At 47.6% G+C, this 27,966-nt stretch overlaps 1 protein-coding gene and 1 non-coding gene across 3 annotated transcripts in view; one reads left to right on the top strand and one right to left on the bottom strand.

The window, feature by feature from the left end:
- DPYSL2 (dihydropyrimidinase like 2) overlaps positions 1-27,966 on the bottom strand; it is a 118,762-nt gene that overhangs the window by 59,217 nt on the left and 31,579 nt on the right. Inside the window, exons 1-3 of one of the 2 annotated variants that reach the window (XM_020869696.2) lie at positions 19,261-19,581; positions 15,780-15,868; positions 13,834-14,018 (exon numbers count right to left, since the gene is read on the bottom strand). In XM_020869696.2, the coding sequence (XP_020725355.1) occupies positions 13,834-14,018; positions 15,780-15,868; positions 19,261-19,299 (313 nt within the window). In that variant the 5' untranslated portion in view covers positions 19,300-19,581. Of the gene's footprint in view, positions 1-13,833; positions 14,019-15,779; positions 15,869-19,260; positions 19,582-27,966 lie in introns of those variants that run through there. The other variant, XM_020869691.2, reaches the window with a different exon arrangement.
- LOC139032482 (5S ribosomal RNA) lies at positions 219-337 on the top strand. The gene has a single exon (XR_011485037.1). It is a non-coding gene; the product is annotated as a 5S ribosomal RNA (ribosomal RNA).

Raw genomic sequence — 27,966 nt, forward strand, 5'->3', positions numbered from 1 at the left:
TCCTTTGTCCACAGGATTTCCCAGGCAGGAATACTGGAGTGGGTTGCCATTTCCTCTTCCAGAGGATCTTCCTGACCCAGGGATCGAACCTGCGTCTCCTGCATGTCCTGCACTGGCATTCGAAATCCTTACCACTGAGCCACCTGGGAAGCCCCACAGCATGAAGACAAGCCCAGCTATCTTCAGGGTCGACGTAAGGATTAGAAATGCTGTGTACAGTCTACGGCCATACCACCCTGAACACGCCCGATCTCATCTGATCTCGGAAGCTAAGCAGGGTCGGGCCTGGTTAGTACTTGGATGGGAGACTGCCTGGGAATACCGGGTGCTGTAGGCTTTGAAAGAAAGAAAGAAAGAAAAGAAATGCAGTGTACAGGGTTTGCACTGGGGCACAGACTCCAACAAACTGTATCCGTTTTCTGTTCCTTCCAAATCATCTTACCTTCTTCTACTGTATCTTGTGCAAAGGATGGAACCATGCAGCTCCCTGCTACGATTCCTTGCAGGTTGGTGCATGGGTCCAGAGAGGAGCCACTGGGTCATTCCCCTTCAGAGGCATTCAGAGGACAAGAGAACTCCATGCAAGCCCCTTGGAGGAAGAGTGACACATACTGGGGTGTACCCGGGCAGCCTGCTCTACGCTGTAGTCCTGGCGTAACAATTGCTGTTCGGTCGCTCAGTCACGTCCGACTCCGTGACCTCGTGGACTGCAGCTCACCAGGCATAACAACTAGTAGCAACCTTTTCACTCTCAAAAGTGCATCCAATTTGGACAATAACTTAAATGCCCATTCTACACACAGGGCTGAAGCCCCCATCTAATTATGTTAAAAGACGCTAAAACAAACCACCAGTTCTGAGCCTCTTGTTGGGATACTCTGTGGGGCTTGCATTTAACTCTGAAGCAAAAACTACACTGTCTCCAAAATACAAAGTCCACCCCGCTCCACAGGGCTCAGTGAAGTGAAGTGAAGTGGAAGTCGCTCAGTCATGTCTGACTCTTTGCAATCCCATGGACCATAGCCCACCAGGCTCCTCTGTCCACAGGATTTTCCAGGCAAGAATACTGGAGTGAGTTGCCATTCCCTTCTCCAGGGGATCTTCCTGACCAAGGGATCAAATCTGGGTCTCCAGCACTGCAGGCATATTCTTTGCTGACTGAGCCACCAGGAAAGCCATGAGGGAACCAGGCTCAGAGCGACCCCCAAATTATCTGCCAATCTCTCAGGACATAGTTTTCTAACTACACTCTCTTTTTGCTTCAACTAGGGATCTGTTCTGCCATTTTTTCCTACCTCCATGATTTGTGGAGCTAATGAGCCGAAGCAAAAAATAAATAAACGACAATAATAAAGATTCCCAGCTGAATGAAAGAAGTAGAAGTGAATATAGAAAAAAAAAAGCATTGTCTGCCCGTATGGACAACATGGATAGACCTAGAGGTTATTATCCTAAGTGAAGTAAGCCAGACAGAGAAAGACAAATATCACATGACTTCACTTATATGTGGAATCTTTTTTTAAAAAAGATACAAACGAACTAATTTCTAAAACAGAAATAGATCCACAGACATGGAAAACCAATTCATGGTTACCAAACAGGAACGTGTAGGGAAGGATAAATTAGGAGGTTTGGTTAATATATACACACTGAGATACAAAAAAACGGGGCTTTCCCAGTGGCTCAGTGGGTCAAGAATTTGCCTGCCAATGCATTAGACGCAGGAGTCAAGGGTTCGATCCCTGGGTTGGGAAGATTCCCTATAGAAGGAAATGGAAACCCACTCCAGTATTCCTGCCTGGGAAATCCCATGGACAGAGGAGCCTGGAGGGCTACAGTTGGGCACACCTGAAGCGACTGAGCACGAAAGCACGTTACAAAACAGATAAACCAACAAGGACCCAATGTACAGCACAAGGAATGATGCTCAGTATTTTATAGCGGCCTACAAGGGAAAGAATCTGAAAAAGAACGTGTGTATGTGTGTAGCTGAGTCACTGTGCTATACACCTGAAACTAACAGGTTTGTAAATCGAGCATATTTCAATAAAATGCATTAAAAAAAACACAAAACACATTCTGTGTTTCTTAAATACATTTTAATACATTAAAAAAAAAAATACCAGGCACCAACCATCAGGGCCCAGCGCTGTCACCTCTGAGGGGTCTGACACAGTCCCTTCATTTGATCCCACGAGAGAGGAACGGGTCCCTGGCCAGTCTGCCAGAGAGGAGCAAGCTCTGAGTCCCACAAGACTCTCATGCCACGCGTCTCTGAGTGTGAGGCCCTCTAAGGCTAAAAGCTCCTTTGCCAAAACAGCCCCTAGAGAAGAATTTGTCACCAGCATTGCCAGAGGACTGACCCGAGGTCAGGCACTGGAAGCGCAGCAAGTCTTGAGGCTGTGGGAAGAGTGATGCTTGTGCAAGGGAATGCAGACCTCCTTGCATGAATCCACCACGAAAAACGAGGGGTCCAGGCGCTCAACAGCATGATAACAACCCATTATAAAATTGGCCCCATTTGAATTCCTTTTTTGGCTAAAAAGTCAAATCTAGCAAGAGTTATTCACTGGATGAGCTGCTTGTTGATGAGCTGCTTTGCATCTGTGGGGTCAAATGAATTGTCAAGAAAATTAAGCCCCAAATTCTTTCAGCGATTATTCAGAGAGCAAAAAAAAAGTGAAAACAATTTTTTGTATAAGAAGTCATTTTAAAGAGCTTTTTATAGATGATGGTTTCTCCTGCTTGGGTTGGAAACATGAATTCCATTAACATGGGGTGAAGATTAAGCTTGAATTTCTTTCTGATCTCCCCGAGTGGCAGGAAAGGGAGATAACCCATCTGGAATCAGCTGGTACATGACTGCATCCTTGGATCAAGAGAGATGAACAGTAGTAGAGAGACTGTTGTTCAATAGTTAAGTCGTGTCTGACTCTTTGTGACCCCATGGACTGCAGCACACCAGGCTTCCCTGTCCTTCATATCTCCCAGAGTTTGGTCAAACTCATGTCCTTTGAAACAGTGATGCCATCCAACCACCTCATCCTGCCCCATGTCATCCCCTTCTCCTCCTGCCCTCAATCTTTCCCAGCATCAGGGTCTTTTCCATTGAGTCAGCTCTTCACATCAGGTGGCCAAGGTATTGGAGCTTCAGCTTCAGCATCAGTCCTTCCAATGAATATTCAGGATTGACTTCCTTTATTCAGGAATATTCAGGATTTTATATCCTTGCTGTCCAAGGGACTCTCAAGAGTCTTCTCCAGCACCACAGTTCAAAGCATCAATTCTTTGGTGCTCAGCTTTCTTTATGGTCCAACTCTCACATCCACACATGACTACTAGAAAAACCATAGCTTTGACTTTATGGAGCTTTGTTGGCAAAGTCATGTCTCTGCTTTTTTAAATTTTGTCTAGTTTTGTCATAGCTTTTCTCTTAAGGAGCAAACATCTTTGAATTTCATGGTTGCAGTCACCCTCTGCAGTGATTTGGGAGCCCAAGAAGACAAAATCTACCCCCGTTTCCACTTTTTCCCCATCTATTTGACATGTGATGGGACGGGATGTCATGATCTTGTTTTTGAATGTTGAGATATCAGATTAGATAGATGGATTAAACAGATGATATTGATTTACATAGGTAAGAAACAGCTAGAAATATGAACTAGATATATAAGAAAAATGACAGATGATGATAGCTTAGATGCCATGCCATCTGTCTCTCGGTTACGTCCAGCTCTTTGCAATACAATGGGCTGTAGCCCACCAGGCTCCTCTGTCCAAGGGATTCTCCAGGCAAGAATACTAGCGTGGGTTGCCATTTCCTTCTCCAGGGGATCTTTCCAACCCAGGGGCCAAACCCATATCTCCTGCATTGGCAGGCAGATTTTTTACCACTGAACCACCTGGGAAGCCCCAACTGGTATCGATATTTAGATAAAGAATAGAGATGCTGGCTAAATCATAGATTAGATAGGTAGACAGATCCATTGAACATTGATCCACTGATTCACATAAGTGCCAAAAGTGTCACAATAATCATGTACAGCACAGTCTCACTTACCTTGCATATAACCCTAAGTAACAGGGATTTATTATCTCCATCTTACAGACATGGAAATTGCCATCTAGAAATATACTGAATGAGTGAAAGTTGCTCAGTTGTGTCTGACTCTTCCTGACCCCATGGACTGTAGCCCACCAGGCTCCTCTGTCCATGGAATTCTCCAGGCAAAATACTGGAATGGGTAGCTATTCCTTTCGGCAGGGGATCTTCCTGACCCAGAGATCGCACTCGGGTCTCCTGCATTGCACGCAGATTCTTTACCTCCTGGGCCACCAGGGAAGCCATAGAAATATATGAGATCACACTCAAACAGAAAGTACTAGAAAGGGAAAATTAAACTTTGGGCTTCTGATTGCTGGACCTCTCCCAGCCCTGCCTGCACTGTTCTTTGCAATTCCACCCTCTGGAACATGCTCCAGTTTCTCCCAGCTGAGAGAAACAGAGAGAGGAGCTGAGACAGACCATATGAAGGCTTGCCTTAAAAGTCTCTGATTCTATGTTATTACCAGGCCCCTCTGATTTTTCTCTCACAGGCTCTCCACAGGGAAGGATTCCAGGTCTGACCTATCATTAGAGGGAGATTAGGTCATAAACACTATTGACTCAACCTAAAGACAGTAGGGTTTCCTCGGGGGAACCAGCACAGCAGGTGGTCCGCAGGGCTGGGCCTGGCAGTCCATATCCCAGCTCCACTCCGCCTTCAGCATCCCCTCTCATCCCACACTGTACTGTCCATCATCTCTCGCCCACCCCGACTCCAAGTCATGTGCATGAGTGCTAAGTCACTTCAGTTGTGTCCGACTCTGTGTGATCCTAAGAACTGCAGACTGCCAGGATCCTCTGTCCATGGGATTCTGCAAAGTCCTACCAGTGCCCTACTAGGTACCAGCTAAACAAAACCTTCCAGGACACCAAGGACAGCACCTGAAGGAGGAGACCCTTTTCAGTGACCGGAGCTCAGCCCCATCCCGTTTCCTAAGTTTCTGAAGGGTATCCACCTACAGGATCCACCCACTCCAGGTCACGCCACTGGAATTCCCCTCCCATGGCAAAGAGGCCAGGATACAGCAGAGAACTGAGGGCAGAAGGCACCTCTAGCTTTTAGGAAACCTTGGCAGATCTTCATTAAGTTTCAACAGAAATCCAACCGCTGGACTAGGCACCTAAATTTGGCTCTTAAGCCTGGCCACCACTGGAAGCTTTAAAACTACCAACCTACCTACTTAGAGGGCTTTCCTGGTGGTTCAGCGGTAAAGAACCCACCTTCAGTGCAGGAGACTCAGGTTCGATCCCTGGGTCAGGAAGATCCCCTGGAGAAGGAAATGGCAACCCACAACAGTGTTCCTGCCTGGAAAAATCCCATGGGAGGAGGAGCCTGGTGGGCTGCAGTCCACAGGGTCGCAAAGAGTTGGACATGAGTTAGCAACTAAACGACCACCACCGCCTACCTAGCACAGTCAAATCAGAAGTTCTGGTCTCTGGGCTTGGGGAAAACTCCCCAGGGGATTCCAGTGTGCAGCCGAGGTTTGCAACTGGCTCATCGCAGAATTTCCCTTCAGAGAACAGTCAGCCTCAGCCACAGGGACCCCACCCCCGCAGCATCCTCCCTATCATTAGGGGAACATTTAGTCACATTCAAAGAGCGCTGGCTCCCATAGAGGTTAACCAGAAAGAACTCTAATTTCTACTCACTGTCATTCCCCTGGGTCATTACCATGGCAGTTCAGACAGACTAAAAGCAAGGAATTTGGGTAAATGGCTTCACCCAACAACAGCAGCCAGTTGGAGGCACAGCCCTCAAAGCCCAGAGAAAACAATCATTTCCCGAGAAGAAACAGGGAAGTCCTTTCAAAGAGGGGAAAGGGGGAAGCCGGGGAAAGGGCCCCAGTGGAGTGATCAGGGATCAGAGCGATGGACAGCAGGTAGAAAAAGGCAGACCCTTCTGCCAACCCCTACCTATGACAGTCATTTATCCCTTTAAGACACCGTGTACGACTAATCGTTTAAAGAAGGACAGAACATTCACCTATTATGAAAAGACACTCTGATGAAAAGCACAGCAGTCCGGGGCCAATCCGGGCAGAGAGATGAAACAGCTGCTCCGTCCTAGTTCCTGCCTTGAACAGGAGGTGCCTTCAAGAAAACCACTGAAAACGTACCTCATGGTTAGTTTTCCTAAGTGACTAAGTGGGTATGTCCCGTCTTACTAATCACTTCTGACCTCCCCTACAACTCAGCACTGAGGCTGTCCAGGGACCAGTCACAGCGCCAGGCTCTGGAGAGAAGGTAAGCGGGCAGGGTAGGGGAGTGATGGAACACAGGGGGTGGTTTCCAGCTGTGGTTCCCCAAGCCCTGGGATTTCCCAGGGGCAAAGGAGCTGCCAAGACGGAGGGGAAGGAAGAAGTGGAAGAAGATCCGGGCTCTCCCATGGCCCACCAATGAGCAACAGCTGCCCTCTTTCATCAGTCTCACTTGCCACATAGGGGCTCCCCTGTCAGATTTCACATGAGAAGATGAGAACAATGCTAAAGATCCCAAGAAAAGAAGGAGCCGTGGGGTCAAGGCTTTGGTCCAGACTCATGCTGCTGTTTAACAGGCAGCCAGCACGGGCAGCTTCCGTGGATGCCGCAGGCCATATAGTAATGGATAGCGCCAGATCCATGCACTCCGGAAATTTCTGCCAGCTCACTCAGCCAGCACAGGGAACAAGGGTCTCCTTGGACACATATGTGTCAGGCAGGCTTTTATCTAGCCATGCAGAACCCTGAGCCCATGCGATGCTGACTGTCGGAAGCCTGTCCCTCTCATCAAAGGTCAGGAAGACCTTGCTGGAGTCCATCACAGGCATATTCCCAACCACACCCCCTAGTTCTAGCTGTCACTCTGGGCAACAAGACTAACAGGACATACCCAACCATCAGGATATCCTGCTCCATGGAAACCCAGAGAATAGGCTCTAGGAGCAATCAGTAATGGGACTCTCCACCCTCTGTGTACAGGAGTTAGACCTGATCACTTAGGATGGAGATGCCTTCTTAAGAGATGAAGTCACCCTTCTGTGGCCTGGGGTGACTCCTAAAGCTGTAACTGCCAGTTCTCAGGGCGAGAGGCCAGGCAACACACCCTGAATAGATTAGGGTAAATGCCACAATGTCCATGAAATAGGGTCTAGGACCCAAACAGAACTGTCTCTGCTTCCAGAAGGGCCTCCACGTGTATGTGCTCAGTTGTATCCAACTCTTGTGATCCTATGGGCTGCAGTCCACCAGGCTTTTCCAGGCAAGAACACTGTAGTGGGTTGCCATTCCCTTCTCCAGGGGATCTTCCTGACTCAGGGATCGAACCCAGGCCTCCTGAATTGCAGGCAGATTCTTTATCTGAGCCACCAAGGAATGCTTGTATGTTAAAGTGCAATTATTTTGGATACACTATTGTTGTTGTTCAGTCGAACAGCTGTGTCCAACTCTTTGCAACCCCAAAGACTGTAGCCTGCCAGGCTCCTCTGCCCATGGGATTTCCCAGGCAAGAATACTAGAGTGGGTTGCCATTTCCTCCTCCAGGGCATCTTCCCAACACAGGGGTCAAACTCACATCTCCTGCATCTCCTGCATTGGTAGGCAGATTCTTTACCACTGAGCCACCTGGGAAGCTCCCAGAAGGGGCTAACAGACTCTAAATCCCACTATGAGCTCAACTCATGAATGGCTTCCTTCACGAGAACAGCATCTATGGATGTGTGTGCTAGCCCTTCAGGAAGTGGGGGCTACATTCCAGAAGGATTCATCTTTTTCGCTTTCTTCCTCTGCTCTGCTTGGCACCAGGAATTAGGTGGTCAGGCCAAAATATCCCAGGGAGTGCATGGGTTCCTGCAGTTCCAGCCATTCGTGGCCAAGATTTGCACAGCGACACCTGAGCTGGCCCCATTCTGTGGCATCAGCTTCAGAAGGCACTCATGTCCATAGGTGAAATGTACACTTTCACCCACGTGGGGCTTGGGGGGGATGTGAGGCGGAGCAGACAGAAACAACCCATGCCCACAGCCCATCAGATAATGTGGCTTTCTAACTGCCAGCCCACAGGCAGATGTTGTGGGGACAACTCAGGTCCTGGACTTGGAGACTTTCGTCTGATGTGGTTGGGTTTTCCTGTAAGCACTTTCTAACCCAAGTCAAATGAAATGATGCAAAGGGAATAATCAAAGTATGGATTACAGACACATCCATATTCCAGTGCATGTGCGTGTTCACACATGGACCCGTCAGAGGCAGGGAGCAAACCCAAGCGCCACGTGGATGAAGAAATGACAAGCAGTGGCTGTGCCCCAGGGATGCTCCGAGGCAGGAAGGCCCTTCACCTTGATGTAGGCCTTCTGCCTCCACCAGCACGGCTCTCTAGGAAGAGCTGGATAAGCCAAGGGGCTTCAGAGATGACTGCTGAGTCCTCCATGGTGCTCAGGGACCACCCTGCACACTCAGAGAGCAAGCTCCCTCATGAGAGGACCAGCATCCCCACTTCCTTCCAAAAGATGGAAGGAGCAGTCCCCATTCACGACCTCAGGCTGATGCTCAGGCTCCAGGTTTTCCCCTCCAACTTCCCTCCCCCAACCATTCCAACAGTTGATTGGGCCGCAGTGGCCAGGGGCAGACGACAGAAATGAGGGCAGTGCTAAAGAGACAGTTGCTTCGGGGGAAATGAACACAACCAGTGAACGTTGTCAACACCAGACCCTCCTCCCCACCCCCAGGATTCTTGGTCCACTGGCACGACATGCAGATGAAGCAGGAAACCAAGTCCCATGAGCAAATAAGCTCATCCCATCATTCATTCATTCATTCATTCAGCCATGCATCAGTGGAGCAAGTGTCTCAGGAGTAAGACACTGCTGGGGGTGGCGGGGGGCGGAGAGGGTGGGGATGAAGATGAAAAAGACAGGGCTTCCCTGGTGGTCCAGTGGTTAGGACTCCACTTGCCAATACAGGGACACAGATTCCATCTCTGGTCCAAGAAGATCCCACATGTCACAGAACAACTAAGCCGATGTGCCACAACTACTGAGCCTGGGCTCTAGAGCCCGAGAGATGCAACCAGAGAAGCAACCACAATGAGAAGCCTGTGTGTAGCAACAAAGACCCAGAGCAGCCAAATAATTTTTATAAAGACAAAAGAGGCAGAGGAGCCATGATCAAACCGTAACACAGGACAAACGTCCTGAGGACTAAGGCAAGATCCTTAGCCATCTAGAGCCTGCAGACCTGGCATGGACCTCCAAGAGCCCGACTTTCCAATAGCTTCCCAAGCTCACGTGACAATCACCAGATTCAAATAGATTCACAGGTCCCCTCAGCACCCTCCAGGTCAAGAGGCTGGGTAGGGCTCAGGAAACTGAATGTTTTAAGAGGCACCCCAAGTCACATCAGGGAACCCAGTCTGCTGACCACACTTAGAGAATCCCCACTCCCAGCAAACGGTCAGGTCGGTCCTCCTGCAGCTGGAGTCTCTTTCCTCTGGCTCTGTAGAGAGTAGCGATCCAGAGGGCATCTCCGTGGAGATGGGAGGTTTCTGGTACCTGATGTGAGATGGAACAATAATAACCACCACAGCTGAGTGCTGACTGAGGGCCGGGTCCTGTTCTGATGCCTCCACCGTCGATCTCTGCAACAACTATCCCCAGTCTGCAGCTGAGGCTTAACGCAGAGGTCACACAGCTGGTGCGTGGTGGGGCCACAGTTGCAGGTATGCACTCCCATACCTGTGACCTGCACTGGTGAACAGGGTGAGTGTCCGACCTTCTGGCCCCGGTCTTCCCCTCTATAAAATAGAGATAACTGTTCTTGCCTGCTCCCTAGAGACTCTGGGGTCTGAACTCTGATGGTCACAGAGCCCCCAGGACACCAGCAGCACTTTCAACAAGCGGCACCCTTGCCACCTCCGTGACCCCTCAGCTGGTCTGGATGCCGCCTACCGGGTGTGTGTCTAGAGCCTCTGCCCACCCATCACCAGACGGAAAGGGCAAAGGACGTTCCCTCTGCCCCGCATGGAGGGCCCCTTACAAAGATCTCATTGTACTTTTCTCAATGACAGCCTCTGTTTCATGGCAATAATATTATTTTCTGCAGCTGACGTGTCACCTCCATTTCCAAACTGGGACCATTTGGCTGCATTTTGCACTGCAGGCTGTGCCTTGCAGACAGAAATGGAGCCTCCAGGTCCCGTGACCTGAGAAATGCACAGCAGGTAGCAGGTGAAGACACATCAAGTAACATGACTTGGAGCAATGCAGAAAGATGGGAGAGAGGGGTTACGGGGAGCATGGTGCCAACTTCCTTCAATGGCTTATTTCTGTTTTCACTTGAAATTCTTCAAAGTGTCCTAAGTATTTAGTGCTGGCCTCAATATTCATTAAAGAAGCTACAATCTCATTGAAAGAGCAGGTCACAGGTACCAATGAAGTCTCACTAAGCTAGCTATTATTCCTCTTTGCAAGGCTCCACTCTGAAGCACACTCTAGCCACTCACTCACTTGAAGCAATGCAGAATGCATAATCGGCCAGCAAAAAAAATAATTCTGATTTCCTCATCTGTATTATTACCACGTGTCTCTTGAGGGAAGGGCAGGCAGTGGTACTTCTATACAGGTCAGTAACCATGGGTGGGCCACTTGCAGGAGCAGTTAATATTTCTCTAAGGATAAACAAGCAGTGGAGTTTGGAGTGTGACAACTTGGGACCACATTCCCATCACCTCTGCTTACTTTCATTCTTTGAGATTTGCTCATTAAATCTCCCCACTTTTTAACTGTGCCAGCAACTCTGCCTTAAAGGATGCTTGCATTCTGCCTAACTGAATGGGTCAGGCAGTCAGATTTGTTCCCCCTTCTTTGTTCCAACGCACAATAAGGCCATCTGCTGCCTATTCTGGGCCTGCGGTCCAGGGGCAGGACTCTGGAGACATCCCTCATCACTCCACAGAAGGAACTCACCTGAAAGTCAGGGAAAGATGCTCACAGCCACTGAGAAAGAAGGCCAAAGGGAAGGTGAGGATATCAGCAGGAAGGGACGTGCTCATGAGTGAAGGTGGGTGGGGGAGGGAAGGCAGAAAGAGACAAGAGGACTTCCCTGGTGGTCAAGTGATTAAGACTCTGCGCTTCTACTGCAAGGGGCATGGGTTCAATCCCTGGTCAGGGAACTAAGATCCCACATGCCACACAGCATGGCCAAAGAAAAGGACAAGAAGCAGGAAAGGCGCCAAAGAATGGATCAAGTGTAAAAAAAAAAATTTTTTTTTTTTTTTAAAAAGAATGGATCAAGTGTGAGGAGTGAAGAGGCAGAATCAAGAAAGCAGGATAGAGTCTTTCAAGTAAGTTGGAGAGAAAGCAGAGCGTTGACGGACCTGTGGAGCGAAGTGCAAGTGATTAGAGGCAAACTCCATCTCTGAGCTCAGTGAGCTGCCAAATGTGGGAGCTGGAAAGGACATCCAGAATCCTCTAGTGCAAATCCTTCACTGTGCACACGAGCAGCCGCGAGAACTGGGGTGATTCCCAAAGTCACACAGCAAGTTGGTGTGGCAGGTAGACCAGATCTCCAGATGCCTCATTGGATATATTTGTAGTTCCTAGGGTTGTCCTTTGGCTCAATGACTGACAGACATCACTGATCACTCCCTTGAAGTGAAATGAAAGTCACTCAGTCATGTCCGACTATTTGCAACCCCGTGGACTGTAGCCCACCAGGCTCCTCTGTCTATGGATTTCTCCAGAATACTGGAGTGGGTTGCCATGCCGTCCTCCAAGGGATCTTCGCAACCTAGGGACCAAACCTGGGTCTCCTGCATTGGAGGCAGATTCTTTACTGTCTGATATTTGTGACTTACTAACAATCTGTGACCAAGGCAGGCGCCTACAGGGCCCCGGCAGGGACTCCAGACTGAGGCCGTTTATAACCTTGACTTGGTCTTCCAGGCTGACACCCGAGGAGTCTGTTTCTCTAAGGTCCAGTGTGGCTCCACGGCCCGCCCTGGAGGAGGTGTGGAAATTCCCACTGGCGCTGGTGAGTCCTAACAGACACCACTGACAAAGCAGCAGGCATCCACCCTAGGCCAGTGTCCCAAGGTGTGTGTGGACACCACCCGCAACCACAAGAATGGTACCCCTAGGTTAAGAGGTAACATGTGCAGTAAGAAAGAAGTAAGGCTTAAAAAAAACAAGCTTTTTCTGGTCAGTCATGACACCCAGAAGACCAGGAAGGACACAAGAAGGTGAATGCTTGATTTAAGCAGTCAAAGAGCTCGGACCAGAAGGGGCTGGCAGTGTTCTGCCAGAAGGTAGGGAGGACAAGAGGAAGCTCAGAAACAGATCCTGCAATCACACATTAAAAAGAGCATCAATTCAAAAAGTAACCAGTAAGATAGGTTTTTCTAAAGCATAAAGCACTAAGTTCTTTCCACATTCACCCTCTTCTAAAATGAACTATAAGATTTTAAGACAGACTGTATATTGGCTTTCACTCCTGGATAAAATCTTTTAAAAAATAAGAAATAAAATAATGCCAACTGCAGCAACATGGACGGACCTAGAGATGACCATACTAAGTGAAGAAAGTCAGACGAAAGAAGATAAATATCATATGATCCTGCTTATACGTGGAATCTAAAAACTGATACAAATGAACACATTTGCAAAATACAAACAGACTTACAGACATAGAAAACAAATTTATGGTTACCAAAGAGGAAAGGAGCAGTGGGGAGGGAAAAATTACTAGTTTGACATTAAGAGATATACACTACTATACATATATATTAATAAACAGATAAACAAGGACTGACTGTATAACATAGGGAACTATATTTACTACCTTGTAACAACTATAATAGAAAAGAATCTGAGAAAGAATAGACAAACATAGAAATATAACTGAATCACTCTGCTGTACACAAGAAACTAACACAACTTTGTAAATCCACTTCAACAAACAAATAAAAATTTAAAAATTATGTGTCTAGTGGGTCACTGTACAACTTGCCTACCTCCTCAAAATCAAAATGATATTTGTCAAAAGGGCAATAAACAGGTATGCTGGAAACTGACCATTCACAAACACTTCACATTTGTTAGGAAATATACATTGGATTTGGCTGAATGAAAAGCACACATCCTACAGAGCAATATTCATGGGGCACCAAGGTGTCCACGGCAGAACAATTTTCATATCTTGACAACAACTGATATCTGCAGGTTCTTCTCTGAGCAGGACTGCCCAACTCCATTTATGTCAAACCCCAAGCAGGAAGTAATCCTTCCATTTGATGTTCTTATCAGTAGAATTAAGTTCCTGGTTCAACAATTCATCTGCTGTACCCTGGCCTCATTCCAAAAAGATACACCCTTTAGGAAATCTTTAAAAAGTCAAAATCAACTACTTAGGAGCAAAGGCTCAAAACTGATAGCTCTGAAGATTCCTCCACGGACTGTTGCTTTCAAAGTGATCACAATCAAATCGCATTTTCAATCTAAAAAAGACAAAAGCTCTAGAGCAGAGAAAGCAAGAAGCCACTTTTTTTTTTTTTAATCCTACTGAAATTCTCAAGTTCAACTGAAGAACCTTAGAGCTGGACAGAAAATGAGCCTAAGGCTGGCCTGCCCCCATCACTCCCCTTACTTGGAAGACCCATCCACTGTTCAGTCTGGCGACCTTCAGAAGGAAAGACAACACAGGCTCATGTTCACGTGACAATGGTTCTCAGGCACTAAGAATATTTGTAAGCTGTCTTACTGATCATGGTGGTTCCTCCAGCCAGGGCTGCCTTGGTGCCTTGGAAGAAGTCATCAGCAGAGGTCATCCCCTGATCAGGCATCTGGAAACGGGTATGGACATCAATCCCTCCAGGGATCACCATTCTGGAATGGGCTTCGATGGTCTTCACCCCTCCCGGCACAATCAGGTTTTCTCCTATTTGCCTAAATAAACAGGGTGGGCAATAATGACCGTAAATGAAATGTCCTAAATCAAACAGCATCTGACAGACACTTTCACCAAGCCCATAAACATTCCTTCTCTATATTCCAAAGACTTTTCAGGTTATTGTTATTGTTATTATTCATGTCTGTGTCCTACTCCCTACCCACAAGAAGCAATGTAGAGCATACTAGAAAACAAAATTTAAATAAGGCACAAGAGGCTGATTCAAGGTTTAGTTACCAGAAAATCCATATGACCAAATGATAACAAAGTCCCAAGGTATTTACATAAAATACTGCCAAACTTTATCACACACCCAGTTGACTTACTTATCCTATAACAACTTTCTCCAGACCTGCTTTCACTTTACATTTATGTTCACCATATCCTTTTCAACAAAGAGAAATGAGGATTAAAAGGGTATTGAGTAAAACAAAACAAAGCAAAAAAATAATAATAATAACATTCTTATTATGAAAAGTAAACACTAGGATTGAAACTACTTAAAAATATGATTAGCAACTCAGATAACAGAGGTAGAAAATAATTCATTCATGATGAATAATGAATATAAATTAAATTCATTAACATGCATTAATGAATATTTGTGAGTGACATGAATTCCCTTCCCATTTTTAAAAAAGTACCTCTGTTACATCTGTCTGCCAGTTTTTTGAAAAGGTAAAACTAATCACGAAGGAGTTGGTCAAGTTCTAAAACAAATTAGTGATGACTAAAAATAGCACATGGGCTTATTCACTCTTCCGCCAGAGTCTTACAGACCAGATTGTGCTGCTTTCCAGTTGGGGGAAAATGGAACATGAAAGTCATGGTATTTGAGAGCCTGGAGTTGAGACTGTCACAAGCAAACACACATGGAGAAAACATTAAATGTTGAAATGTTAAAACCTCTTTTAGGATCATAAATCAGGGTGTGAGTTTCCAGGCAACACACCCGTTCACTACACTTTTCCACTTCTCTGGATTGGTTTGTTGCTGGCCCTTGATAAATGCTGCTTATTTAAAAGATGTCACTTGCTGCACTGTTTGTCTTTAAACAGATGTGCTATTTCTCCAGGGCCCTGTGAGCTGTCCCAATTGGAAGGGCATGAGGATACTGGGATGTTCTCAACGCACTTAACCCTCTAGGGTCCAAAAATACCCTAATTCAATCACTGTTCTGTTGTTTTCTCCCTTGAAACACAATACACTGTAAACACAAGGGCAGTCCTATCTGTGTTCATTGACACTTAAAGAACGAAACCCAAAATTGCCTTGAATGAGGCAGTAATTTTTCTCTGTGGCCTAGTAATTAATTGGGTTCCCTTTGGCCCCAATAACTTGGATTCTGGATTAAGAAAGCAGATGTGCTATCATGACAATGAGGCTGTATTTTGTACCTGTGTCCTCTGACTATCCTACCCTCCACACATAACAACTATGTTCTAGGAACACCTTTAATATAGTCAATGGATCATAACCCAAGTATTTGGCAACAAGAAAACGTTGTGTCACATTGGTTAAAAATAGTCAGTTACATAACACGTAAGGAAATGGATGTGCATCCAATCGTAGCTTTGAATTCCCTAAATCTGAGCTTTCAAATTCACTAATTACCAGCAATCAAGCTGTGTTTAAACAGATATTAAGTTAGTGTCTCTTTGAAGTTACTAGAGATGATACTAGACGTCTGAATTGTACATAATGCTTAGGAACACTGCAAGGTACCCAAATTTGTCAAGATGATGAGTTACACTTACTTGATCAACCCATCCTCCATGTATATGTCTGCATAGAATGACTGGTCATCATTAACAATTTTACCTCCTTTGATCAGAAGACGATCACTCTGAAACAAAGAAGTAGTAAGGTCATAATGCATTCCTGATTCAGGATAAGACAAATGAGCTAAGAACACTTCCATTGTTCCAAAGAGATGCTCAAAATGAGCCAATTTGGGAAAGACTCAGTGACAAAGGTGAACCTGTATGCAGCAACGTATTCATCACTTGATGAGTCAGAACATACTGGCAAAATTCAAAGCTTATCCTAGAGGAAAAAAATCTTAAATTTTTTTGGGTCTAAATCCATTAGACCCAAAAGCAAAAAAGAATTAAAAAAAAAAAAAAAGCCCAACAATCTCTCTTTAAAGAGCTATTTAAAAACATTTCAGATAAAGAAGACAATTACTTTAAATAGCTTTAGGTTAAAATTCATTTTAAAACAAAATACACCCACATGTAGGGGAAGTCAATTCTTGGCGAGGTTTGTGTGGGGGAAAAATTAACCAAAGTCTGTTGTCATGGGATACTCTACACAAACACATTTGGTTCAGTCATAGCAAGGTTTCAATTCAGTACGTTATCTTCGAGGTGAATCACAGGGATTTACTGTGGTGGGAAGAAAATACTTCAAAGATGCACCATTTTAACTGTTCAGCTGTTAAGAAAAAGGTAAAGTTTTCAGATAAAGTAGATGAGAAGACAAGTTCTAAAAATCTCACACCATTATTGACTGTACATGTACTTATATTTTAATTGGTGCAAAAAAATATATGACAAGCAGCCCATAAAGTCACAAGAATGGAACAGAAATGTTACATTATGATTCATCTCTATAGAAATGCTGTTGATGGAATCTTATGCTAAATCCTGTGTTCAGCGGACACACACCTGTATTATTCCACAGAAGGGTTAAATGATTGCCCTTTTTATATGGTTTTAATACGGTCCATTTTAACAATGATCAACTCAAAATTCAATTAAAAATAATATTCTCATCAAGTGCAATTTATGTTTAGCACCTACCAAAATGAGAAAATTAAAGCAACTCTTTTAAAAAAAAAATGCTGCCTGAGACAAAGGGGAAAAGACTTTTACACATAAATGCACACACACTTGGGTTTAGAAAGTATTTATTGTGTCTCTAACATAATGAAAAACATTAAGATTATTTTAATTGTGTACACTGTGGGGGCCTCCGTTCTGCTGCAGACTTTGAGAGACAGAATAAAGAGGCAGCAACAATTCCTGTATTTACATAAAATAAATGTAAAAACCTTTACAAAATCCTGCCCTGTAAACCATGTCACCCCAGCTGCCAATCAAACCTGTGAGGTGGATGGAGCCAGACACAGATAGAAACTGAGACTCAGAGACACAGATAGAAACTGACCCACTGGGTCAGTTCAGCCACTGGCCCAAAGTCACCTGATCCAGTGCATGAACTGTCTACAATGACCTCCCCCTCTTCCCCAGTACCAGCTTTTGACAGGATAAATATCCCTGGGGAGGCAAGGATAAGCCCTGCCCTTCACCACCTGCTCGCTTAGTCACTGCGGTACCTGTCTCAGCCACCATGCGAATCCCAGAGCCAACAACATGTTAAGAAAACAAGAGAGAGAGAAACATCACAGCCCAGCTCACTCGTGTGGCTTCTTACATAAGAGGTTGGCCATGCTGATGGAGGGAGGGAAACCATGCTATAGGTCCCACTATCCTGCAACCAGATTTTGTTAAAGGGTAAAGGGGGCGCTCTTTTGGAAAAAAAAAAATCAGTCTTGTTGATTGTTTGCTTTTTACATTTTTTTCTCCCCACACTGTCAAACCGAAACTGCCTTTTTCATTCACGAAGGCAGCGGATTACTTCAGGCTTGCAGCAAATCTGCTCTCCACCCGCCCCCCACCCCACGCCCCAGATTCCTTTCTCGGGCGCAATGAACACACAATGTGGGGTGCCCCCACGCTCGGCCCTTTGGGATTCTGGGTCTCTCGCCCTCAAGAAAAAGCTAGCAGCCACTGCCTCTGCTCATCCTCTAAAACCCGCCGGAGCACACGCCCCCTCCCCCGTGCGTTTGCTCCCACATCCCTCTCTTGCGGATGGGTGTGCCCTGTGCATCCAGTGAAAGCCGGGGTGCCGGTGGCCAAGGAGGAAACCACAGTGAAAGCGCGCCCTCAGACCTAGCCCTAAACACATCGTGACTTTTCAAAGATTCTTTCTTTCGGTCACCGTCTCAGCCCTGGGTTCTACCAGTTGCAATCGCGTTATCATTATATAACAATGAATTTCCCTCGCTTCCTCCCTCCGCGGGATATCATTCCGGGATGCAGACAGCTAAGATTGGCGAGAAGAGAAGATGGGGGCGGGGGAGCAGCGGGAACAGGAACCTGCGTTCATCTCCCAAGCATCGGAGAGTCATCGTTTGGAGCTCCTCCTGATTTACAGACTAAGGACCCCAAGCCCCAGGGCTGCGACCGCATCTCCGGGTGCTGCGATCATTGTCTGGCCGAGGCCGGGCCCGGCCATCTGCTCCGCACGTCGCGCAGCGCCATTACCTCCCCGAGCCCGGCTTCGCGCTGTCCCCAACGCCCACCCTCCTAGCCCGCTTTGTATAAGCCAATACGGAGGCCTCCCTGGCTGCAGAAAGACACAAGAAAGCGAGCCCAGAGCCCCGCCAGGATCCCAGCCCCAAACTCTGGGGCGAGAAACCCAGTAGGGCCATCAAAAATCGGTCCTGGTCAACAAAAAGCCCACGCCTGTCCGTCCCTACTCCCCCCCCTCCCCCCGCCCCCTCTGCTCATCATCACGTCCCTGTTTTTCCTTCCAGTTTCTCCAGGATCCCGGTACACCCAGCCCTTCTCAGCATCCCTCCGCTGTCATTACGCCTCTGGGCTGAAACCGCTCCTTTTTCTGAAGAACCGGAGGAAAGCTCCAGAAAGCCCCTTATGGTGGGGGCGGGAAACGGGGAAGAATCCATTTCCCCGTCTTCCCCCTCAGGCTCCAGGAGTCCAGCCCCGCAGCACGCAGCCGGGAGAACAATATCCGAGCTTCAACCATGCATATTCAATCTGGGATCCATTTGCTTACACCCCGCAGACCAGCACCGCAGCATCCCGCTCTGACAATAAAAGGATACAGCGGATCTGGCGCGCTACCTAAAACGACCTTAATGCACTCACGCTCCTATTTTAATGCTTTAGAAACTATGCAGCTTACAATTCCATAGGATTGCGTCTCCCATCACGATCGCCTTCTTCGGTAACAAGGGGGTAAAGAGGAAAAAAAAAGTTGGGTTCCTCTTCCTCCCCCTGCTTTAAAATATATATATATATATATATGTGTGTGTGTGTGTGTGTGTGTGTGTGTGTGTGTATATATATATATATATATTATTCTTTAGACCATCTGTGCTACAAAAAAATGTTGCTGGCCGATCGCATATCGCCCAAGTACCCAACTCACCGTGATGCGTGGAATATTTTTCTTCCCCTGATAAGACATCTCTCTCCTAGGAAAAAAATAATTTCAAAAGAGCAGCTTTAAACAAAAATTGCCAGGAAAGACACTTGGTTATTTTTTGCAAGATTGAAAAATGTGCAGTCGAATAGCTGGTCTTGCTGATAGCAAATATCAGGAACGTAAGAGATAAATGCAATCTTCTGTCTCTTTTTCTTCCTCTCCTCCAGCACTGCCCCAGCTAGGGCGGAAAAAAAGAAAGAGAGAGAGAGAGAACAGGAGGGAAGGGGGTGGAAATAAACTACAGCAATAAAAGCCTCGGTTCAAGTCTGCCACCGCGGCGCATGCGCCGCCAGCCACTCCCTTTCCTCTCGGGCCAAAGCCATCCGCTTCGAGAGAGACGAGTCCTGATTGGTCACAATCGTGGGATATGCAAATGAGTGCAGGCGGGGAGGGGAGCGGCGCGAGTGCGCGAATTGCTGCAGTGCAGCCGAGGGCGGCGGTCGGTGCGTGCGCCCGATAGGGGAGCGCGCCTTTCGCGCCCTTTCTTTGGACTAGGGCCTCGGCCACCGGGGCTGGCAGAGGCCCCAGATGCAGCATCAGCAATGCAGGGATAGCGGAGGGGTGGTCATTACGGACAGGGGGAGTCCAACCCCGAGACGGTGGGCTTAGATGAGGCCCCGGCGGCACGCACCCGCTCGCGCGCGCCCCGATGGATGCCCGCCCGCGCGCCAATCCGCGGAGGCCGCCGCTGCAGCCCCGCGTGGGGTGACTGCGCCGAGCCAATGGCTTTGCTGGCGGCGAGCGCGCGACTGCACGGCCGGCCGGCGCCGCGCCGCCCGGGAGGGGCGCCCGAGCCCTCCTCCCGCCGTCCTCGCCTTTCGCGAAGGCTCGCTCGGCCTCCGCCCAGGAGTCGACGGGGGAATTCAGATGGCAGCGAGCGGAGGGAAGGGGAGCGGGGCGGGAAGGCTCCGCCAGGCGCCGCGCCGGCCACGCCCGGCCCTGGAGAGGGGCGGCTGGACGCGGGCCTGTGGACGGCCGGCGCCCGGCTGGGCTCGCCGGGGGCGGAGAGGCGCGGGCCCGAGGTGAGGCTGCGGAGAAGTGGAGCCAGAGGCCAGGCTTCGGGCATCCTTGGCCTGACAACTGGCAAAGAAAGTCTGAAGCCCTCACTGCTCTAAGCAGGGAAGGAAAGCAGCCAGGGAAGACGTAGTTCGCTGCTGGGGATGGAAACCCCGCCCTGAAACATCCTTTTGTGCCTTGGGGTCGCCAGGAACTTGGGGGCAAGGGAGGAACATCAGCCCCCTGTTGAGGCCAAAAAGGGATCAGTCTAGGGCCCGGGTCTCTTTAATAGTCACTCTCACCTACACGATTTAGGGGGATGAAGCAGGAGGCAAGGGATGGGGCCAGGGCTGGGGAGTATGTTTCTATGCTGCCTGCAATTCTGTTGAGAAACTGTTGGGATTAAAAGTGCCCAGGGAGCCCAAAGGATGTGCATTGTTACAGACTGGCCCCCCAGTTCACATAATGAAGCCAAAAGCCAGGAGATGAACTGGAGAAGCTGGAGGAATGAAGGAAAGGCGATCTCAAAAAGAAAGGTATCCTGAGTCATGGAGAGAACCACCCAGAATCCATTTAAACACGGGGAGTCTTAACTCCCCAGCCAGAGATCCTACCACACAGGGCTTTTAAGGCCTCTCTTCTTGGGCTAGAAATTAAACAGATTGGGACCCATTGGCTCTGTCCAAGTCCTTCTCTGATGCTCTTACTTCAGAATCCTTGTAGAAAGAAGAAGCTGAACCACTTGATCCGGAGCAGTCTATCAAAAGTCATCCCTTAGGAAGGTTGCCCAGTCAGGTACGATGACTAAAACATCTGGGCTGGCCTTGAACTTCTCTACTAGAGATCAAACAATAGATAGAATCCTCACATAATCTATGCCTTCCGGCAACCTTGGAGAGAAAAAAAAAAAAATCTATTTAATTGGCTCACACCTGCTCAGCAAAGATTAGCCAGATAAACGCAAAATAATCCTGAGGCTAGGATGGGCTCACGTTTCAAAGTCTCTCTGCATCTGGCCACTTTGGATGGTTATTTGTCTCTCCAGAAGGTGTAAGATGCACCCTTTCACTCCTCTTTCTGTAAATTCTAAAGACCCAGAAAGAGGCTCTGGGGCACCCAGCAATCTTCCCAGCTGGTTAATTCATTGCAGTTCCAATTAGCTCTGCATCTTAAAAATTGAAAAAAGGAGCACTTCCCCCTCCAACTCTGCGATGTGCTAAGAGCCAAGTGAGTTGAAGTCAGCAAGTATTGGTGTCAGCCTGAAAGGGTCAAAGTCACAAGTCTGAGAACACATAGAATGTACCTTCCTACCCAGAAAGCCCTCTGTCATTTCCAACCAGGAGTGGGTGAAGGGCAGCAGGGGGATGAGTATCCTATTAAATCATAAGGAGAATACTACTGGACAAACAAGTAAATGAGGGTCAAATTAATTAAAGCAAAATAACTACTAATGACATTATCTGTTTATATTCTTGTTCTATGTTCCTGCTCCCAAATTGCTTGATCGTAAAGGCTTTAACTGTATCTTGCTATTTATGAGTTTGCCATTGAATCTTTTGCTCCCAAGAGCTTTTATATCCATCTTATTTATATCAACCTTATTTCTATAACCACTGATACTAGGTTCCTAGACCAGGAGAACTGACATTACCACTCATGAATATCCAGAGATGTGACGTTTAAATTCATTTGTCTGCTCTGAGTAGAGCCTAAGAGTATTTGGCACATAGAAGGTGCCAAATAGATTTAATTGACCAAGGACAAGAGCTGTCAGCAATCTGCATTTCTTACCATACTTACCGCTCAATAACAATGCAGAGAAGGAATCAATGTGGGGGAGAATTTTCCACCCACTCTGCATTGATTGACTTGTTAATATACAGTATTTTTACACTGTCTTTGGATGAACACTCAGTGAAAATTGCCTGTAAAGTTACAAACCATTGTCCCTGAACCAAATAGGTGAACCGATTCTCGGGCATGATTTTTCTGAATTTTTTTAAAACTTAAGGCATTATAAGCTGGCCTATTCTACATTCACAACCCCTTCCCAGTCCTTGCCTTCCCACTTCCCATAGGTCTCCCCCAGCATCTCGAAAGAGCCAGAAGTGATGTTGTTTAGTTGTTGTGTCCGACTCTTTGTGACCCCATGGACCACCATGGTGGACCCCATGGTCCACCAGGCTCCTCTGTCCATGGGATGTCCTAGGCAAGAATACTGAAGTGGGTTGCCATTTCCTGCTCCAGGGGATCTTCCCAACCCAGGGATCAAAACTCGGTCTCCTGCATTGGCAGGCAGATTCTATACCGACTTGCCACCGAGGAAGTGATGGACAGTGAGTTAATGAAATAGTTCTGCTGCAGACATCCTGGTGCTCCGGAGGAAGGGAGACCCTGCCTCATGACCCGAGAGCAGCAGGAGCGGTATCCTATATCCAGTGATAACCTATATCCAGGTGGTATGTGCGTGCTCTGTTGCTTCAGTCGTGTCCAACTCTTTGCGACCCCGTGGACTGTAGCCCGCCAGGCTCCTCTGTCCATGGGATTTCCCAGGCAAGAATACTGGAGTGGGTTGCTATTTCCCCCTCCAGGGGATCTTCCTGATCCAGGGATTGAACCCACATCTCCTTCATCTCTTGCATTACAGGCAAATTCTTTACCACTGAACCATATCCAAGTGAGCACCAAGTAAAGTTTGAGCTCTCAGAGCCTAGGAGATCTTTCAAAAGTCTTACTCATCTTTTACCCGAATAAAGAGCCTGACAGAGAAAAGGTTCAAGAAGGATGGAGTACATGGAGTGATGACATCCAGCGTGTTTGAGATGTTCCGTTCCTACAGCCTGCCAGGAACCGGGGGTGGGAGGTGAGTCCCAGTCACTCAAGCACTCCAGTGTGACGGGGCTGCTTTTGGTTCCTCGGCAGCAGTGTCCCCTCCTGGACCAGCCCCACCTCTGCTCTCGATTTCTTCTTCCCCCTTTGGGGAGCAGGGGTAACCATTTCTGCTTCTGTGACCCCACCCCCACCCTCACGCCTCTGCGGAAGTGAAAGCTTCAGGATGTCACCGGAGCAGGGGGAGTCCAAATATAAATAGTTGGCAAAGAAGAAGAGATTTCAAGTGCTCACTTTGCCGCAGTACAGACGCCAAGGGCAGTGGCCTCGGATGCAGCCTGATGCTAAGGTTAAAATGAATGCGGTGGTAAGAGGAAGGACTGGAATTCTGCCTTGCCAAAAACTAAGGGCATCAGCTAGGACACTGAGAGGGAAGTGTTGCCTGCTTCTCTGCGGCTGGAATTGGGCCAGTCTGCAGGGGAACAGTTAAGGACCAACGGGTCCCAGCCTGCCCACTGCCTTTCCCAGTGGGGGCATTCTTTACCACAGGGGACAGGATGGGGGCTGACAAGGATCAGAGGGACTGGTCCTCTGAGCCGGATGCTGACTTTGCTGGAACTGGAAGTTGGGGCTGCGAAGGGTCCTGAGGAAGTCCTACTGCATGCGGAAGAAGCAAGTTTCATCGTCCAAATCCTGCCAACATCAGGGCGCAGAGGAAGTCATGCACTTCACAGAATCTAGTAGCTTGGCTACTTTGGCTTTCTCTTCTTATCTCCGCTTGGCTCACAATCCTCTCAAATGACCCCCGGCTTTATCTGCCTGGCACAGCACCCTCTGTGGGGCTACAGATTTTCCCTGGGGTCCCTCAGTCAGAGCCAAGACATACAGCGTCTCTCTCTGACCGTTGTGCCTCAAGCTTGCCCTCTGGTGGTGAATAAGGAGAGTGATCGGGTCCCCTTGGTCCTTGTCTAGCGTGATGGATGATGATGACTCAGGACTTGAAAAGGCCCTTGGAGATGCTTATTCCAGCACACCTGGGTCTTAATCACCTAAAGTGATTTTGCCTCTGTGTTAGAACCATCTGGGGCTCCAGCTCAGATCATCTAATTAGAAACTCCAGAGATAAAACCCAGGAATGTTTTTAAACTAGTCTACCTCTGGCCTCTAGACCCAGGGATCCCCAATCTCTGGGATCTAATGCCTGATGATCTGAGGTGGAGCTGATGTCATAATAATAAAAATAAAATGCACTATAAATGTAATGTACTTGAATCATCCCAAAACCACCCCCACCTCCACTGTCCACAGAAAAGTTGTCTTCCACAAAACCAATCCCTGGTGCCAAAAAGGTTGGAGACGGCTGGTCTAGACCACTCCTGCCCTCCTTTTACAGAAGAGGAATCTTGGAGAATATGAACCAAAATGCAGTCCCTCCCCAGGACTTTCCCCTCCCCAAAGTACACTGATGGTCCTGCTCTTTCCCCAGCAGGAACATCTTCTGAAAGAGTCATTAATATCATCATCATGATCTTTCTACTGTTTGTTTTCTAGTAAAACACTGTTATGGGTTTACCAGGTGGAACTAGTAGTAAAGAACCCACCTGCCAAGGCAGGTTAGACATAAAACATGCTGGTTCGATCCCTGGGTTCAGAAGGTCCCCTGGAGAAGGGAATGGCAATCCACTCCAGTATTCTTGTCTGTAGAATTCCATGGACAGAGGAGCCTGGTGGGCTATAGTATATAGTGTCACAAGAGTCAGAGACACCTGAAGCAACTTCATTCGCTGAGCACCTACCAGAGTCTAGATACAAGAACTGGGTCCTTTAAATACATCTTATTCAATCCTCCCCCAAATCTTACTAGGTAAGTCTCCATATCCTTATTTTCTGGACAGGAGTGTAAAGCTCAAAGAAACTTCTTGTTCAAGGCCCGGGTTCACACGAGAGCAACAGAAGGATTGTTGCCGTTGTTGTTGGGTTGTGTGTAACTGGATTGTTGCACACAGTCTAGGTTTGTGTGGAGACCCCAAGCCCAGGGTGCTCGTTGTCTGAATGATTAAAGTATTTGTGTAGCAACAACCAGGACCCACCATGAAAGAAGTGAGCATAGGTGGTCTGCAGTCTCTTCACCCCACTCACAGTCTCTGGCTGCCACTCGAGGCACCGAGAACTTCCATCAGGACCTGTGTGTGTTAGAAACTTGCCCTTGTCCCCAAATTAATTCTCCATCTCTTTCTTTCTTCATCACCCACTGAGATTCAGTTTCTTTCAGCGACCCAGCTTTCCTCTGATTGGAAACATGATAGATCAACACCAGAGTTTAAGTGAACAAAGAATCCACACTGCACTGCCCCTGGGCTGAAAGGGGAAGAGCCTGACCCTGACGGGCTGCTTCCATAAATAAAATGCAAACTATCACTTCTGCACTGCAGACTCTTCCTGGGTTCCCTCGCCCCAACCCCATGGGCCGCCCCCTGGTTTCTGCCTGTTTCCTCCTCTTCTCCCATTCACAGCAGGGCCGGCTCCTCCGGACCCTCCAATACTCTCCGCAGGACACAGAGAACGGACTTGTGGACACAGCGGGAGAAGGAGAGCGTGGGACGAATAGAGAGGGCAGCACTGGCATATACTCACTACCACGTGTAGGACAGAGCGCTAGTGGGGGGCTGCCGAGCAGCTCAGAGCTCAGCGCGGTGCTCCGAGGACCTGGAGGGGAGGGCTGGGGGCGTAAGAGGGAAGCTCAGGAAGGAGAGGATATATGTCTGTACATATAGCTGCTTCACTTCATTATACTGCAGACTAACACAACCTTGTAAAGCAATTATCCTCCAATTTAAAAAACTTTTTAAAAACTCCCTCTGCAGGAAACTCCTTCCTGTCCACCCTGTCTGAAGTCAGCCCACAGTCACCACGCTTCCCTGTCTTAGTATCGTCTCCTCAGCACAAGTGACCACAAAGTTGGAAGTATTTTGTGTATTCGTTTACTTCCCTCTCGCCTGCAAACTGTCTAAGGGGCCTTATTCTCCACCCCACCCAGCACAGACCTCACATGCTCAATAACACACACACTGAATGAGCAAATCAATGGCACGCCCTTCCCCACAATGGCCTTGCGCAGCTGTCCTCGGGCCGCCCCGTCCTGCTGAGCTGGCCTGCAGCCTGGGTGACAGCGTCTTCTACCCTAAAATGCCAGATGGAGAGGGACTCCCCTGGTGGCCCAGTGACTAAGACTGCGTGCTCCCAATGCAGGGGGCACAAGTTTGATCCCTGGTCTGGGAACTAAGAGCTCACCCACCTGCTTTGGGTTTGTCACAGAAAATAATAATAAGTATTATAATATAATATAATAATATACTGTATGATGCAGGGAACTCAAACCCCCTGCTCTGTGACAACCTAGGGGGTGGGATGGGGTGAGAAATAGGAAGGAGGCTCAAGAGGGAGCAGACATATGTACACCTATGGCTGATTCATGCAGAAACCAACACAATATTGTAAAGCAATTATCCTCCAATTAAAAATAAATTTTAAAAAAAGATTAGCTAACAAAAAAGAGGGTAAAAAATACAGGCAAATATTTTATTAATAAAAATATATATATATTCCTTGCAAAGTGTGTGTTAGTCCCTCAGTTGTGTCAGACTCTCAGCAACTCCATGGACTGTAAGACCACCAGGCTCCTCTGTCTATGGAATTCTCCAGGCAAGAACACTGGAGGGGTTTGCCATTCCCTTCTCCAGATCCTTGCAAAACTTATAAGAAATTCAATTATGCCAGCAGCATTTTAGAATGACTGTTCATTAAGATACTTCTTAATGAAGTATCTTTTCTAAAAAAGAAGTATCTTTTCTAAAAAAAATAAATTATATATATGTATATGTGTGTGTGTGTGTGTGTGTGTGTATATACACACATACATAAAATAAAATGCCAGGTAGTGAGAATTCATCTCACTGGGTCGGGTCATGTGTTGCTCCAGTTATCCACTGCAGAGCAAGCAGATTCCTTCCCACGGGATCCTCCTCCAAAAGCATTCTACCACATAGGTCTACAAGCAGGCCAGTTGTGGGCACTGCAGTCAGCTTCCTTTCCCAAGCCCACTCATGCTCTGCCACACCTAGAAAATAACAGCAGATCCTCATCAACCTGGGCCCTCCTTGAATCAGAAACTGTGTCAGTTTCAAAAAGGACTGAGAAAAATGGAGAACACTGTGCCCAGAGAGTGTCAGTGATATTTCAGGAGTTTAAGTCCCTTAAGAGAACCCAGCCACGTTCATAGACTGAGAACTACTCGCTGATTCAAAAACACTCCAAGCCTCTTGCCTATTTGCTCAAACAGGTTCCCAAGAGACCTCTTTGGGGTGATTTGTTAGCTTTAGTCTGTGAATTCTTGGAAGTAGTCCAGTTGGATATTGTAAAGATTTCAAGAAATGCAGAATCTCCCCTTAATCAGATTGCTCTGCCTTCCCCTCTTCCTCCCTCCTCTCCTCGACGCACCCACTGTTGGTTTTCAAGTGGGCCAGAGGTTGGGCTCCCCAGGTGGCACTGTGATAAAGAATCCACCTGCCAATGCAGGAGATGTGAGTTTGATCCCTGGGTTGGGAATATCCCATGGAGGAGGAAATGGCAACCTACTCCAGTGTTCTTGCCTGGAGAAGTCCATGGACAGAGGAACCTGGAGGTTACAGTCCATGGGGTCACAAAGATTCGGACACAATTGAGCGGCTGAGCACCCACATATGAGCCAGAGGCTATCATCCACCATGGGCCAGCCCAGAAGATCGCAAGCTCCACACACAGCCCCTCCTTACGCTACAAGGTGCT

The sequence above is a fragment of the Odocoileus virginianus genome, chromosome 31 (assembly GCF_023699985.2).
Source record: "Odocoileus virginianus isolate 20LAN1187 ecotype Illinois chromosome 31, Ovbor_1.2, whole genome shotgun sequence".
NCBI classification, from domain to species: Eukaryota; Metazoa; Chordata; class Mammalia; order Artiodactyla; family Cervidae; genus Odocoileus; species Odocoileus virginianus.